The sequence below is a fragment of the Scleropages formosus genome, chromosome 15 (genome assembly GCF_900964775.1).
Source record: "Scleropages formosus chromosome 15, fSclFor1.1, whole genome shotgun sequence".
In the NCBI taxonomy this organism is placed as follows: domain Eukaryota; kingdom Metazoa; phylum Chordata; class Actinopteri; order Osteoglossiformes; family Osteoglossidae; genus Scleropages; species Scleropages formosus.
Genome location: NC_041820.1, coordinates 16,282,489 through 16,300,826, shown reverse-complemented (window position 1 = coordinate 16,300,826; position 18,338 = coordinate 16,282,489). Strand labels below are relative to the sequence as shown.

Here is an 18,338-nt window from a genome sequence, read left to right as displayed (position 1 = left end):
ACTTGATGACCCCATCCACCCACCTTCCACCAAGAACAGCAGCAGCGTTAGCCACCAAACAGCTGACTTTATCTTTCCAGTAGATCAGGTATGAGTTGCAGGCACCTCTTTCCACTGACACGTAGAGAGAGACAAATGCTTTCAGTCACGGAAACTGGCCTGATGCAGTGCAGAGATTAGAGCTCTCTAGAACGCATCCCTGAATACAACAACCCAGCAGTCTGCACTCAATCAACCACCATTCCTACATCTACACTGCCGAAGCCACAAAATGGAAGCCACCTAAATAACTAACAGCAAGTGACCTTGAGCATGCAGGACACATACAGATACAAGAAATTAGAAGTACACGTTGCTGAATTAGTGCTGCTCCAGAAGCTGCCTTCCTGCTTTAACATCTGGGTACATCACAATACTCAGTAAGTATGAAGAAAGCATGGTTTCTTCAACAAGCATAAACAGTTGTATGAACAATGGTTTCAAAAATACGTATGAACTGCAGCTGAAAAGAATACCATTGTCCTTCAGGATGGAGAAAAGCAAAGAACAAAATTTATTCTAAATTTGTTTTGAATTAATCCTTTATTTCAGGTCTATGGTTGTTTTTGTTCCTTTACACTTTTATGCTAGATTTTACAGCAGAAGGAATTTGGATTAGCTGTCACTTTCAATAACAGATATGCTGCTTTGTCCTAGCATTGCTTTGATTTTCTCCAAGCAGCTGCTTTCTTTGTTTTCCATATGTTGAGGGGCAGAACTCCTGAGTGTGTGAATGCTTTCAAAATATTCTGACCAACGGATAAGTTTTACACTCATACATGATACAGGATCCCTTTAGAAATCTAGTCCAGAATATACAAAGTCTACACATTCCCTGTCGCTTTAGGGAGAGAGACTGTCTTAAGCATGCACCTCATCCTAGAGAACTCCAACAGATGGAGTGGGAAATGCCAAAATGTGGTAGAATTTAGTCCGCAGCCAGGTGATACTGATTCACATAATGGAAAAATCTGATAAACTATTGTATAAGACACTGAATTTTACCCACTGATGATATGTAAATCCTGTTGAAGTATTCCAGAAATGAGACAAGATGTACTTTCAGAAGAATCTTGATCCAAATGAAACCATTTATTGATTAATTTAGAACTAAACACAATACTCTTGAGAAAAAAAGCTGTATATTTTCTTGGATTACATATATGTGTGTGTATAGTCCTTTACTGTTCAACACTGAACTATCAGTTCAGATTATAAACAGATAAAACAAACCCTGCAAGGAACACACTTTAAAACTTTGCTATGAACTGAAAGAATTAGCAGCCAGTCTATTTATTCCATACTTCACAAAATTAATAATAAAAGCCGAAAAGGGAAAGGGTATGAGGGGAGATCCAGTCTTCTTCCTGGGCGATACCCCAAGACCACTGCAGTGTGAGAGCAGTTACCTCTACAGCTCTGTCACCCTGTCCTTCGTGCAGTAAGTGTCTGTATATGGGCTCTGGGAGCCGTATGTATAATTGTAGCTCCACTGACAAATTCAGGGGTGCACAGGGTGTGGACTCAGAAAGTCTGACAGTACACGGTACAGTATATGCTCCAGAAACCATCAGTCAACCTTCTGCTGCTCTAGGCAAAGAGGAAAATGCATCACTGCCTGTGGGCCACATCAGGAGAGTGACACAGGCACAAATCATGGGAGGAACCCGAATGTTTACCATGCTGGCAGCTGAAGCAGACAAAATGGTTTCTGTCCGTCTGATGAAATATTGAGAATGGGAAGGATGACTGTGGTGCCTGGATGTTTTTTTGCTGAGGCAGTAAACCACCTATTCTCCCATTAACATGGAACATGCCTGTCATCAACTTCTGTGGAAAAGAAGTTAATCTGTGATTAAAGAAAAAATTACTTTGGCTGGATGACATTTATGAGCAGTTTAATTTTTAATGCTACAAACCTCACACAAATGACTCATTTACGATGCAGCGTTTCTGAAATTAGAGTCACTTTTAAAAATTTTCATAAAGAATGTTAACAATACATACAGTACACATAAATACAGAGGGTCACTGGGTAACTAGTTAGCAACATTAAAACAGATATTGCTGAAAAAGAATGGAAGTGGATCTTAGATTAGGGGAGTAAACCTCTCCCAAACAACATTAATAATTGGCTAACAAATCTTCACTCCGCAGTGACTGGAGGACTATCCCTAAGCTTAGTGACTGGGTAACTCACTCTGAGCACTGAATTCCTTCGGCAAACTCTTCTAGTTCTTGTTTTCGCTCCCCAGAGATTCACATCATGGTAGAACGTGCAATGGCATGACTGACAAGGCCTTGAGATAAATCATCTTTTGCTAAACAACAGTCATACGGATGGTGCTCCGTTTGTAGCCCAGATAGACAGCATTAAATGGGGAATCATGCAGCACTGAAAATCTGTTAAGAAGCAGTGCACAAACCATACATCCCAAGACGCTTAGATAATGTGGGTTTGTGCAGCAGCATTGGCAGACTCATGTATTAAACAGCATTAGCCTGCAACCTGTGAGCAAAATCCATTTTCAGTGAATCATATTTAAATATATTTCTTTGAACATGTAACAGAAAATAAAAGTAAAGGGAATGTATGAGTGTCAGAACAAGATAAAGCAAAAGCACAAGCAGAATTTGCTAAACAAGTATGAAAATCTGATTTATTTAAAATCAAAATAGGGAAGCCCCCACTGGGAGAGCAGATAGGAGGCTCAGTATTAGAGTACTTTGTTTTGGGATCTGACAGGTCCTGAAGGGGAGCGGAATTCAGGCATGCTGTCGTTTCCCATCTCTGCTGCTACTCTAATGGAGTATTTAGTGTTGCATAATTAACATGTCTCTCTAATGTGCATTCACATGTCAGACCAGGTCGAACACAGTGTGGTCATGTTCCCCGCTGGGTAATGAGGAAATGAGGAGAAAACAAAGTTGAAAAAAACGACAGAAATGAGCATGCCTAACTGGCTGTGGTGCCCCAGAGCTCAGCAGGAACACCAAAGAGGACACCTAGAACCCTGACAATTTTAGATCTCCATCATTAATGGATGCAGTGTGCGTGTATGTGTGCTTGCATTTGTGGGCCAGGTCAAAAAGATGAAAACCTAGCAGTATCTTCTGTTACTAAATCAGCTGTATGATGAATATGAGACTTTCACACAAATTCTTTCTGTATGCGGACATATCTGAGGTTACGGACGAGTGGAAAGTGTTCCATAACTGTTGGATAGAGCAGGGACATATTAATGGAAGACTCCCTGTGTCCTGCACATAAAGGGCCTCCCTGGATCCTGAGGACAGCTGGGTGCCTGTTCTCAGAAGTATTTCACAATAACACTAAATGGTGTTAACAACAGTAGGACACAAACACGACATTTGGTCAAGAATTCACGAATTAGAATCAGTACATGCTGACAACTACATTCATCTCGTGAAATTGGCATACCACTTAAATCTGTTTTATACCCTTCGCATCATGTACGTTTCACATTGCCAAGGGAATAATATAAACACAAATTAACAGGCATTAAAAAATGAAAACCATTTCCCAAAGTTCTGGTGGAACTCATGGACCCTCACAACAATGACTTTCAACTTGTGCAACATTGCTTTATATCCAGAATTTGGCAACAACCTCCAAGCACAGGCAATGCGGTCTGGCTTTTGACCATACAGCCAGGGTAGTTTAACTAACTTAGGAGCTTCTCAGGGTTCAGATGATACAGTTTACTGAAGCATAAAGATCCTATCAGCCTTTCCTCTCTAAAGTGAGGATAACAGTGACGGCAAGGAAGCACTGAAGCTTCTCAGCAAACGTCTTTCACAGAGTGAGAAAAAGGCACACCTGGGGAAGCATGCAGAAACCTGCCATTGAATCGTTTAATAACGTGAAACAGCACTTCATGTGACAGATGCAGCTGGAAGAAACAGAAAAGAGAAAAAGTAGGGTGTCCTAAGGAGCAAACATCAATCTTAATTGTATGTAAGGATGAATGACCTGCTTTAATTACTTCACAGATACCAATTAGCAGTGCTGGTTTGAACGCAGGTGTTCATTCTGTCTCAAGTCCCTCTGCTGTCTCCACACAGATGCAAAGTGCTGTCACCGGGTCCTGCCCCCAGAAGACAGACTCTGATCAGAGCACCCAGCCATGGGTTGATCTAGAATAACTGCGCAGGAGAGCTGAACTGAGGATTGTTATTCTCCTGTGTCATAATCACATGATCAATATTATAGCAAACTGGTCTCTGTAAGAAATACCCTAAACAACATAAAAATCATTTTAGGCAATGGATGTTAGAAACATCACCAACAGCAAAGTGCAAGGTAGTCATATCACTGCCTAGGTGGAGTCTGTCTGGGTTTACAAGCCACAAAGCACTGGAGGGACTGAGCACTACTTAGCAGTGCTAGTTAAGGTCTCCGGCACCCATGATGATCTCAGCCATAGTACAGGGGAGGGTTCCTGGTTTCCCTCAAGGGAAGCGCAAACACCTTCACAATTAGCCCTGCCTGCTGGTCTTTCACTAGCACACTACACTGGTGCTAGGCTAATTAAGTCAGACTCATTAGCCAGCTCTGGCACTTGGGCAAGCAGCCGTTACGCTGCCATGCCAGCAGCCCTACGGGACCCCTCTACCTCAGCTCATTAATCAAAAATTCGGCTGAAGCGTTTAAAAAGTCCAGTGAAAATCGAGATGATAATATTTGTAAAGTTAATTTTATGTTTGGTTATAATTGTTTTTGGCCAAAACAAGAGGTGACAATGCAATTTTATAGCAGGAAGGAAAGAGCTTAAATCCCTGCAAAAATATCTTAGTGACTACAGAATTTACTGTAATTACCTATATGAAGTTTAAAAGGGGAATTGTAAGATAAGCAGGATGTTCACTGGACACATACACAAAACATTTAAACTGAATCTTAAAACTTAACCATGACGACCACATATGATTTATTCAAAAGGAAGAAAACAGCAAAAGGAAAATGAAAAGCCAAAGTGAATTCTGCTTGGTTGGCTAAGACCTTGAGCAAACAAACGCAGCCAAACCCAGAATAGCCTCTGATAATGAGTATAACCACACAGAGATGCTACAGTGAACACAACATTTTAACTCAAAGAATTAAGCAAGGGTATTTGCACATATTTCAGAAAAGTGAATTACAACAAGAGACTGAAAACATACAAGAAATGGATAAAGCAGGAAATATATACTCTATGATATATACAAAGAAAAATAATAAGTGCATTTTAGAATAATACAGGTAGATACACATATAACTATAGAAACGCAATGAATAACTCGTATGAAGCCTAAACACATTTTAGAAACAGAGTTTTAATTTTTAGAAGATATACAGTATATTGTATACTCTCTCAAGAGACAGCTTCTTAATATCCTTTGAGTGACACCAAAAGGATGCAAGCAAATAGAAGTGCGCTACCTTTGCATATGAACCAAAGTGTGCTCGAACATAAAATACACCACATGAAGGGCAGTTTTACAAGCAAACCTTTGTACCTGGACATTTAAAGCAAGACCTTCAAAGAGAGTAGGCGTTTCCCAACACATGTACTTCTATGCTGACATTTTCTCAAGTTTTTAACCACAAGAACGACATCTCAGGCCAGGTGGAAAGGTCGCTCTCTGCACTTCCAGCTTCAGCTGCCTTGCTTCTTCTCTAGCTAATATGATTGCTTAAAAGACCCCCCCACCCTCAAATTTCCCAACACAAAGGATGTTATTCAACATCAAGACTCAACATGAATGCACAACTCTGTGAAACGTTTGGTCTTCCCCTGTCAAAGTGAGCACAGTAATAACCCCCTCAGTCTAATCTGTCTTAATTATGTCAGTGTGCTAATTTAGTTTCAGCAATACTAGGTCCTCTGTAGGCCTCCAGCCGCGGTAGCTGGGTGCTCAGGATGCTGTGCTGTCAGAGAGGCCTCATTGAAGCGCCTCTCTTCCATTTCTGTGACAGCCTAGATTGATGGCCTGCTCCCCCCCTAATTAATGTCTTCCCAACATTCTGCCTGTCTATCCAGGAACCTTTTTAGCACAACAAGAACAAAAAAGGAACACATCCTGCTAAGTCAGAGGAAGAAAATCAAAAGTCAAAGAGCATCCTGGCCACAGCATATGTCTGTCTGAACTTGACTACAGCCATTTGACATAAAAAGGTTGCTAGATGTAGCAAAAAGGCAAAGAGAAAATGATGACATGAAAACAAATAGAGCAGAATGCAACCTTTGCAATGACTCCAATAGTTATTGATAGATTTTCCCAGAGATTCACAGTAAGCTCACTCCCTAAATGGGAAGCACAGGAATAGGGAATAGGAAGCAAAAACAGTTAAGCAGACTGTACTCGACTCTGAGAGGCGAGGTCAAAAGTCACACGCACGGTACCATTATTTCACATTGTAATAAGTCTATATTCCTGAAGTAGAGATGAACAGTGAAATTTGCAGTAAAATAGCCAGAAATGTCAGTATGGTCACAACTTCATGTGTTTCTAATGAGACCATACACATTCTAGACTGGTTATAAGTGGTTGGAGTCATGCCCCCCCCCACTAGTGGAGCACTAGCGCAATCTCGTGCACATCACCATGGGGGGGTCTGACCACTAACTCCCACACAGGTCACCCCTATTGTCGCGATACGGCTGATTCATGTGGATGATTCTTTCTACCCTGAGCTACACACAGCTGGCTCAGAGAGGTAGATGAAGTGTTTCTCTCTCTGACAGTCTGACTGTTTAAATCACACAAAGTACATCCACAACCTATTTGATTCCTGTACTCCTGAGCCAATCCAACAGAGGCAGGCGAGAGGAAACGACTGAACGCACTTCGAGTGCCGTATGAAGAGGCTGACTGGTATGACAAATGGGTTGTTATTTTGTTCTTGCTCTAATTCGGATCTTGCACAGCGACTGAAACACAGAGCGTGAGGGAGCCGGTGCCAAGTACCATCCTCTTTTCTGCCCATTTACTGACAGGAACACATTGTCCCTGGAGTGAGACCCAGGGGAGCGGATAAAACATCTGGCTGCAATGCATTACAAATAAAGCAGGTACATATATTTTTAATATTTGTCAAAATATGAGCACCACATATCTTCCATGTGACAAAAATATTCACGTTCAGTCATACATGTGACCCCAGAGATGAAAATTACCCCAGCTTCACCCCCATAACCAGAGGATGAGAGCGCATGACCTGTTCTGAGCTGTTAAATATCATGTTTCTTCAAAGGGGACAACAATCTTCAGCCACTGATTAGTATTGGTAGTCAGTACTATACACTCACTGATCAAAAAACTCAAACTGATCAGAAGTGCTTACTGAGATGCTATTATTTGTACAGTTGAGGTGTCGCGGTGAGTGGTTTACATAAGGAATCTGACTGAACTGCTTGCGGACACAGGCTGTTGTCACCCATAGATTGTAGTTAACCACTGTAAGGCATGTGACTGTCATATACTTTATATATTACATGTATAATATACTGTAATATACTTTCTCCTCTAGTATCACTTGGTAAAACAAAAAACAGTAGTATATTTGCTTATATTTATACATTATGCATTATACAATAAAGTTGTCTTTAAAAAACACAGACAATAAGTCATAAAAAGTGCTTTAAGAATTACGTACAGTGTGGGCAATTTATTCTCTTGACATACTTTCTTAAGCCTATGTACTCCTGCAGAGAACTCAGGCTGATATATAGGTGAATACGATCACGCTGTTCTTAGTATAGAACATTTATCTCAAGGTCATCCTATATAGTAAACAAATTAATTTGAACTAAGTTATCAGGTTTAAGCGTCTTTGAAATGTTCAGCATAGAAACATCTCAAAAAAAAAATTAGGAAAAAATACTGAAAAGAAAATCAAAGACTACTGAAAGAATAACAGCAAAAGATTAAATATTATCAATATCGCCTCAAGAGTGAAAAGAACAAGACATCTGTACTAAATTGATACTGATGGATGAATTTCCTTTCAACATTAGTTGCACAAAATACAACAGAATAGTGTTCTGTGTCCTTAGTTTGTAACAGACGTGTAGATAAATCCATGCAATTAAACTCAGCTGAATAAAGACAAGTAGCTGCCATGTTCAGCCAATTTGTTCTAAATATCCTTCAAATAAGCCATAATTGGGCAGAAGGGTCTCACTATTGTTTTTGTGCTGCTTTTTTCTTCATACCAATTACTTTATTCAGTTGTAAAAAGCCCTTAATAAAGCCATTTTTTTCTCTCCTTCTCTTCATCTAATCTCTTTCTGGCCAGTCAAGGTGATATTGAAGTAAGGGAGATCTTTGCAGTGTAGGGCTAGCCTCCAAAATTCTTATCAAAACATGCACACGCACACATTCATACACAAACGCTGCATTAAGTCGTATATAAGCCCTCTGACAAATAACGGGGTGGCTGGGCCAACTAAACGAAATGAAAGGCATTAAACTGGGAGGATCGATCTCACCACTTTCCCACAAAGGGCTTTTTATTGTCTCTGCAGCAGCACAGTGCTTCGCTTTTTTTTATCCTATAAAACAAAATAAAATAATAAAACGCTTCCAACGCATGCAGCAGTTCCACTAAGGGAGGAGACTATCACACCGATCATAAGCACACAGCAATATTTCTTCGCCTCAGTCCCATCCGTCTGCTTTCACCAGCGTCCCTGGGAGCCCAGTGGACCGGGTCTGTCTCTGACCCGTTCATCATCTTTGCCAGGGCCATCATACAGGTGAGACACATGGCAGATTAATAGGCACCAAATCAGCGATCCATTTTCCTTTCCTCCGACTCGTCCGTCAAGCTAAGAGAAATCAGCCAAACACCAAATGAGGAGCACAGATGTTTATATAAATGTCACTGCATACCTCCAAGAGAAGCCTATGCATCCTGCATCGTCAGGGATCCCTGCTCAGGTCCTTCATGCTGTTGTTTGTTTTGTTGTTCTGTTCCTTATGAAACTTCACTGTTTGGGAACATGTTAACGTCGGCTCTACACATTAGAGCAAAGTGTAGAGCAAAATGTAAAGTTAATCAAATTAACTTAACTTAGTTATGTAGAACAAAGAGTAATGTACACATCTAAGTTAATCAGTTAGTGCACATATTCACTAAAGCAGGCACATTCGTGTTCTTCTCATCTTGGACTGCTCCCTCAAGGAACATGAACATACAACATAGTCTCTACAAGTTAGCAGTGGTTCCAGAGCCAGGAAACTGTACTGAGCAGTACTCTAAGAGCTCTCTTCTAAAAGCTGCATACCGGCTGTCCCACTCCTATCTACCTTTGAAAATCATAAATACTGTACTTTGAAATGACAGGAAAAATCATAAGGTAACCAACTGTACTGAAATTCAGCAAACTGTATAATACATGTCTTCAAAAGCAGGGAATATCACACCATCACATCAAAGTTAGTTATGCGGTTTGAACTTCACATTCGTACTTTAATCATCCATAAAATCCAACACAACTGACATCATAAGAAAGCTCCAACACTCAAGCAATGTGTGCCAGATAAAACACAGCTATATGTCTTCTTTAAACTTAAATATCACAGATAAACATCCCTTTCTCCCATCCACACTGCAATAATGACGTCCATAAGAGAAATCATAGTAGAAGAACCATACAAGGAGATCCCATTTATAGACTTAGATGAGAAGATGCTATAAATTCTACAGCAGCTTCATGTAATATCGAAAATCCAAATGGATTTAGAATGCGGCTAAAAAGAGAACAGTAACAGAAGTGTAGCCAGTGATGGCACAGCAGAGCTGGCACATGCCCTCTCTTGGAGGTGATAAATGATAGTGCTAAAAGTACATCAGACCCTGCACAGACGACAACAGGGCTTCTCTCCTCCTGGTCCCTGGCACTGTAGCAAGGGCTTCAGCACGAATATGGCTGTCCCATTTTCACCAGGAGCACGAGCCTGATCCTGTCAGTGAGCTGTCTATGTGTCAGCTCTCTTTAACCACCATGGACAGAGAAGGAGCAAAGTCAAAACAGCATTTTACCATATGTTCTTCACATCGCATCACAATGTTGCAAATTATTTAATATCTGGGATGTGGCTAAATAGAGGAGAAATCACACACGCACACATGTGTGCGCACACACACACCACTCACAGACTGTTAATCTAAAGTTCACTTTAAAGCTATTTCAGCACTTTGGCTGAGAACTTCAGCTCTACCTCACTGCAGAAGATCAGTGCGGAAAAAACATCCCTTCCTTGGTACTACACTGCGAACTACAAGGTCTGGACTGATATGATGAAGGTTATCATGATACTCTGAAAGGGGAACAGAGAATGCACACTTCCGAAGTAATCGGCATGCTTCAGGAGAGAAAATCGGCACTATCTTTTCTGAGGCAGGTAAGACTCTTGAATCAGGGGTCCTTCGGAGCACTTTTGTGTGCTTGGTCTGCAGAGCAAATTAGTATTCCACCTCCATTTGAAGGAACAGCTTTCAGGAACTCCTGCTGCAGCACCTCTCACAGCAGCTGGCAGAAGAACTTTTATTTACAAAGTCACAGCAACACCAAAAGGCAACTCGACAGCACCTAGGTTCGACTGCTTGTAGATGCATTCGTTTCATCCAAGATCATTTAGCAACCAGCGGAGATGCAGATGACTCATTCATTAGTGCACCCTAGTCGGTGCAGTCGCCTGGAGCTCTTCCCTCCCAGAGGATGTCTCCCTCCTTTCAGGAGCCGTGGCTCAGTGAGAAAGGCCTCCAGCATGGGCCTCCATTTCTCAGCACACCAAGCACAGACAAGCCTCTTCTAGCCAGGAGTCAGCAGCCAAGCTTGACAGTGGCATTGGAAGGAAAGTCAGCATGATTCCATGCTCGCCCCCTTTCTTACGGCCTTTAGCTGGTGCGCTTGACACTGATTCCCGGCCCGTGGTGGTCTGAATGAGCGGCAGGCTCACTGTGAGCTTGTTGGTGTGATACAACCCTACAGCCACACAAAACAGGACCTAGGCGGGTGGTGATGGCTGCCAACATGCTCCCTCTTATCGTACCCAACAGGACTCGCTTTCGCTGGCAGACAGCACGTGGCACTTTCAAACAAAGCCTGCACTGATTGCATGAAGGCCCTTCTAGGCTGAGAGACAGCAACAAACCTAGATGCCCCATGAAAACACCCAGCCCTCTAGCCAGAGATTTAGACAAGGATGGACTGTGCAACAGACATGGAGGTGAACTGTGATAAACTCAGACTCAAAGCTGTAATTAAAATTACAGTTTGGAGAAAAGCTGCATTCCTCACTGAGGCTCGTATGGGGAGCTGCACCTGAATCAATGAGCTCAGTCAAGAGACTCACAGGAACAGGGGCAAAATGCAGAGTTCACATGTAGTGGGAAACGCTGAACGTTGACATGCAGTCGAAAAAGCAATTAAAAGGAAACAAAGTGCACAACAAATTAATATTTGTCAACTGTACTATATGCCAGTGGTGTGTTTTTTATCCAGCAAGAGGGTTAATGCAAGTGCTGTCTTGTTTTCAATAGGCTGGCATGCCATACACGAGCCAGTCTAAACCTCCCATCTTGTGGATTACTGCAGGGACAAAGGGGGGATTTACACCATTATAGGAGCCGCAGAGGGATCAGCTAGTGTATCTGTCCTTGGATCCGTCTGTCAAAAGACACTGAGGCAGAGGCAGAAATTCAGGCTGCTGTTGGGAATTCAGGTCGCGTGTAGTAAGATGAAACGCTCACACTTGCATTTCATTTCAAACTGTGTTGTGAGCCAACAATGATGATGCTTAAACATTTTTCGAATGAGAAGGCAAAATGTTAAGCTGAAGAGGATGTACACAGCCAAAGAGCACACGAGCACACGAGCACGTTCCAGAATGCTATAGGACATATGTACAAACTATTCATGAAAGCAATTTTGAATTCATTATTTCAGGACATAAAATACACAAGAAACTCTTCATTTTGCAAATAGCATAAATTATATCACAGAAGGAAAAACAGACGGAAGAATACTCAATATAGCCTCAAGCAAGACACCAAAGTCCTTCTGTTACCCAGCTATATAAATGTTTACAAGACATGTCCAAGTTGCCTTCGAAAAAATATTTTGCAAGGAAACTAAAAAATAATAAATGTCCCACCTGAATGTGATTGAAATTGCTTACCCAACTGAGGTTACAAATATTTCACATTTTAAATAAATGCCTTTGAACCCATAAAATGAAAACTAAATTCCTGAGTCTGACTTTAATACAGCGGCTTGATCGCTTGTTCACAATAATGCATTACTGCCACCTAGTGCAGAAATATTGAACCACTGAAGGAACACTGAATATTTAGACAAATAGTAGCATTTAGAGTATGGCAACATAACTGACTGCCAGCCATACTGCAGTCAATAGAAGTCAATCAAAAAACCCACATATTCATTTGCTAATTCTTCTAAAATATAACTTGGGATGTCTTCATGTGTAACGTACCACTAATGAAATATTCTGTCTCAGAAAACAAAACAAAAAGATGGACAGCATGCCAATAGGATTAAGCAGTTCTCAAATCTCTGCAGGAATTTCAGTCCAGGATGTCTGCAAGTCAGTATTTGTCTTCTTATGTCAGAAGCAAAGAGAGGTCAAGCGGCACAGCGGTGCTGTCAACAGCCTATGACGTGGGATAATATCAGAATAAATCTGTCCTATACATAGGTCTCTAGCAAAGACCTGACGAAGGGAGTGACTCTGACAGCCTCCACAATGACAGTAATTTCCACCATCAGGCTGCTATTTAAGGGCCTGACACACGGGCTCAAGCCGGGTGTTCTCTACGCCATTTAATTAAGCTCCACAGTATCTCTGCTAACAAAGCTTTGATTTACTGCACTCACTTGCAAAACATGAGCTGACATGCTACTCCGTCGTAGTGATAAAGGGAAAAATTATACAATCTTGAGAAGGTCAACTCTGTAGCTGTGCGATCGGCCGCAAAGTGACTGACAACTGTTCTAAACAATGCAGACAGATAGTAAGCTCTCTTAGAGCATGGACGTTTAGCACCATGTTGACTTCTCCTGACAAACTGCAACATCTGGAAAGGTCAAGGTTCAACCTGCAAAGTTAGTTTACAAATGCACTGTAAGAAACAGCTTAAATAATAAATCTGCTGTTTCCAATTATTTGCCCAATATTTACACAAGCTGCTGTCTTGGAGTAGCAACTGACAACCCTGGGCCATCTTAAGCAGAGTTTCTCAAGTCGTGCTTGCGCTGCCTCTCAAAGGCTACAAGGCAAACAAGCCAAGCTGAAGAAAGAGCTTATCAAGAAGATCGGCGTAATCAGAGTACAGGCCTGTGTGGATTAATTACCATGTTTCATCATCACATTTACACTACCAAAGTAATACATAACTCTCACATGCATTCTTTACAATATCATACCAGGCATTCCAGCTTTCTGTTCCTTCAGCTGGACAACTATAAATGAACAAGCATTTCAAAGGAAAAAAAGTGAGAGGAATACTCAGGTGGCATCAACTAATATCTGAATTCAAAGTAACATTTTTTTAAAGAATAAATGAATGAGGTTCTCCACTACCCCACAAGTCCTAAAACACAACCATAAGAAATTAAATCAGTTAAGTTTATAACTAGAATTTGTCTGCATATAAATTCATTTACTGAATTTAAATTTGAAGAACATAACTAATATGGTGTTAGAGCATATTGCTTTGAATACCAAGTGTTTTACATGAAATACTTTGGACAAACTATTAAAAGACCTTTTGAAATCAAGTCATGTACATTTTGAAACTTCCAGCTCTATAATCAACTTCTCGACCTGCTCATAAGAAGCTGGTCTAAAAATAAGAATACTGATGACAAAATGGGAAGGGACAGCAGCTCTTGAATACTTGATGTGGTTCATCAAACCTCAGGGAAGCGGATGTTAAACTGTATCCAACTCATTGAGACATGGACTCTCAGTTACACTTATGACACCACTAAGTTTTGCCCAAAGACACGTGGCTTGTTCTGCACACAGTGAGCTGGTTCAGTGTGATTAATGACAAAAATGCATACATACAGTACATACATATATAATGATGAAGGGAACTGAAGACATAAGGGATCCGCTTACTGTGCGTATCACCTCGGTAAAATGCGCTATTTTCATTGGTTCCATTTGACATTATCCTGTATTACAGCGGGGATGACTTCAGGCCTCCAGCATACTCACGGTCATTGCAGTGCGTGCCAGAGTAGGTAGTCATGGAGCAGTCGCAAGTGTAGTTCTCCCACTGCTGGATGCAGATGCCCATGTTGGCGCATGAGTCCTCCTGACAGGTGGTGCTGGGGCCTAAGGTGGCAAAGTAGAAAGTTGGAGTAATGGGTGTTGCTGCTGCAGGGCTGCACTTCTTGCTCAGTAAACATGCAAAAAAGCACACCAGTGGTGCATGCAGACAGGTTACTAAAACAAATCTGCACACAAAGCAAATCCTTCTTAGTAGCTTTTTACTACAGCTAATATAGATAGAAAGTACTTTTTTCACCATGATTATCCATCATTCTGAGCTGTAATATAAACCTTCCATGTTAAAATAAAAAAGGCAAATAGGACAATGTTACTACATGGGAACAATGCAATTAGAGTCAGAGAAAATGATGACCGAATGAACACAACTATGAACAGAGTAGACAAAACAGGTTGTAGCTGTTCTTAATGTTCATCTTCATCAGTCACAGTAGACTTCTGCTCATCTCTAATGTCAGCTAGCACAGAGGGAGTGGAAGAACCTTCTTTACCAGAGGTGCACATGTCCAGGTGAACAAGGAAAGTGTCAAAACACTGTATTTAAGTGTAATTTTCTTATACAATGCTGTTGAAAAATGCATTTAAGTAAAGCAAGATCAGAGGGCTAAAAGAGCATTTATTGTGTAATGCAGAGTGCATTAAAATTCTTATTTTTCACAGCACAAGTAACAATGGTTCACTTCAGTCTGAGGTTACACTGCATAAAACAAAATATCATATTGCCAAGAGTGAATCTGAATGCTTTTTTGCCCTTGGAGAGATACTTCACTGAAGTATTCATTCATCATTCATTATTAATAACTGTCTGTTCAGTTCAGGGTTGCAGTGATCTGGAGCCTATTATTGAAACACAAGGTGCACGACAGGCTACACTTTGGACAGGACCCCAGTGCACTGGAATCTCACACACACACACACACACACACACACACACACACACACACGGATCCACATGCTACAGGCAAGCAAAAAGTCACCAATTCACCAGGAAGACATTTGAACTGAGGGAGTACACCAGAGGAAACACACTTGAACACAGAAGAACATGCAGACGCTGCACATATAGAACTGAACCCATATCCGAACCCATAGCCCAGAAGATAATGGTAGGTCACTTTGGAGAAACGCATCTGATAAATATAATAAGCATTTATTAATGCAAAAATTTAATTCAGAACTAAAATAAAATCCAAATCCCAGTTAGAATTCAATCAACAGCCTAGTCAAACTTAGACAACATAAAACAAGACAGTCCTGGACTGCGGAATGGAAACACACTGTTTTGCAGCACAAAACAAGTGACTAAATAAACTGAATGAGTTTGCTAATCCCAGCACATCCCCCTACTGCCCTCTTCCACCTTCTGTCCCTTTTTAATAGAGACAAAACAGGACCTGTACATGACAAGAGTTGTCATGAGTCTCACTTCCCTTAACAAGGCCAAGAAAAGGCTGGACATGTCCAGCACTGTGACATAAAAGAAGCAAGAAAAAAACTTGGACATTAAGAAATTAAATGTTTTATTATTCACATCATATTTTTTATTACGACCTTTGGTGTGAATGATCAGTTGCACTGGTAAGTTGTGAAAGTTAATTTTTTCTATCCCAGCAACACTGCACATTACACACAGCAGCTTTCAGCCCACTTCAGAATGGAGTTTAAACCTTATACCTTGTACATCAGCTTTGTTGAAACCAACTTAGTTTGCCAAAGAACAGGAAAAAAGCAAAAACAAAAACAAAAAAAGGTTAGCAGGTGATCAATGAGATTAGTCAAAATAGCATTAGCATTACTAACTAGCATGCTTACAAAGACACACATTCAAGGAAACACACACGATAGTCTACATTACACAAACGGAAAACACAGGTAAGACACACCAAATGAAGAACGTGGAAAACAGTTTGACTATCGGTATGATGAAGGTCAAGGTCATGGTTTAATGATTTCCCCACAGATCAAAGATGGCCTTCAAGCAACCCACACAATGACAACTCAAATATTCCTGGCAAGTTTGTGCAAAAATAAGTAACATAAGTATCTGTAACAGACTATGTTAGAGCTGGGATCTGGAGCGTGAAATCATTAAACATCAAAAGCAATAATCACACCTTTCATTATAATGACTGAAAAATATAGCACTTCATTCTGTCTTGACAGCAGGTGACTGCAAATCACAAGTGTTCAACATATGTTTAAGTTACCATATGGGAAGAATGGACAGAAGGGAGACCCCATCTGGCTCCCCACACTGTACAGGAGAGAGAATGGACATCCTGGTGGGACTGAAAAAGGCCATCAACATGGATCTGGAAGCTTCTGTATGAATGGCATGGTGCTGGTAGCTGCCCACTACTGTGCGTTTAAAGGGCAAAGCATGCCCTCTGGTGGTGACACGGCTGGCACACGCTACACGCCATCAGTCCCTTCTGTCACACACCAAGCCTGCAGATTCCATCAGAAGCAAACCGTACCTTGTCTCTCGACCCTTCGATACTTCTAGCACAACAATTTGGAAACAATGTTTCCTCACTGAATATGAATAAATGAAAACGTACTGAACACTAGTATTGAAAAAGCTTCAACATTATTTACTAAAACTGGCCGTGAAACATTAGCGGATTCATTTATATGTTATTCATATTCATATCAAAATAAGAGTATCTTTATTTCAAAGCAACTGCTAATAATGCACATATCTGCCATGTTCGTCTTACATACTCTATACAGTAGGTTCCCTATATTTCTAAAAATCATTTGCAATGATTCACAGTTTATGCTGTTTGCCTAAATAAGAGGAAATGCTAAAACATACGAAATATGGAGACAAGATAAAAAAATATTTATTGTGGGGGGAGTGGAAAAATGATGTGCAAGATTAAAAGTCAAACATTTCACTTAAGCTACACTGTACAAGGCAAACAACAATGCAAAACATACAAAAAGACACATTTCTGAAATGTAATTAAAAGACAAAAAAACAGCAATGCATTAATGTAAACTCAAAATATATTATAGATGAAGAATGACTGGGCACCAAAATCGTAAACAAAGCTAAAGTACAAAGAGCAGGTCTCCGGCTTCATAAATTACCAAAATACAAAATATACATCTTTCACACATACGATATTGAAAAGAAATCAGAGAAACCCTTTTCCACTTTTGGCTAAAAACCAGTGGATAACATAATATTCTGAGAGTTTCAATAAAATGTAGTGGATGAAAGAAAATTTCTATTTTAAACAGCAATACATCATAGAAAAGGACTTCAGATACTCCTAAAACCTTCACAAGCTTTGCCTCACACCCTTATCGGCAAAAACATTTATGAAAACTAATCCCAGGTTATATGACAGTTGTTTAGTGTTTTGTTGTCTTTCTCAGAAGTACAGAAGGTGAGACGGTATGAAGCATGCCCAATTCAATGGCAATTCAAAACTACAACATATCTGTAAATACAGTGAATTAATCACCACAAAGTTTTAGACAGTTCAAATAACAAGGAAAATCAACTTGTCTGAATCTGACATCCTGTGATTTACTGTAATTTTAGAAAACAAATTTCATCAAAACAAACTGAATATTGCTTGTTGACAATGGCCACTGGTTTGTATTGAAATATTTATTGTTCGTTCTATGAATGAAATCACCTCAGCAATGAAATTCTAAAATTCTCACTAATGGTCTATTAAATTTATTTCAATAAACAAATTGTTTAAGAAATTCAGCTCTAATATAAATGTAAAGACTACAGAATACAATGAATACAATGTTTTCCTTATAGGCAAAGTAGAAAAAGGATGAAATTCTCATTATAAAAAAGAGATCACATTGCATAAATAAAACACATTATGATGAGCACTGAAGTGACTGGTGACCCTAAAATGTCAGCACCACAGGGTCTTTTCCATTTAACAAAAAGTTGTCATTAGCAATAAAATACTATGATGAAATAAAAACAACCC

At 40.3% G+C, this 18,338-nt stretch overlaps 1 protein-coding gene across 13 annotated transcripts in view; it reads right to left on the bottom strand.

Annotated features, from left to right (window-relative positions):
• nrxn3a (neurexin 3a) overlaps nt 1-18,338 on the bottom strand; it is a 223,762-nt gene that overhangs the window by 105,380 nt on the left and 100,044 nt on the right. For all 13 annotated transcript variants that reach the window (XR_001964926.2, XM_018727532.2, XM_018727531.2 and 10 more), the window contains one exon: nt 14,296-14,415. Coding sequence is in view for 12 of the 13 variants with exons in the window: in XM_018727532.2 (XP_018583048.1) it covers nt 14,296-14,415 (120 nt within the window). In the remaining variant the exon portion in view is untranslated. The remainder of the gene's footprint in view (nt 1-14,295; nt 14,416-18,338) is intronic.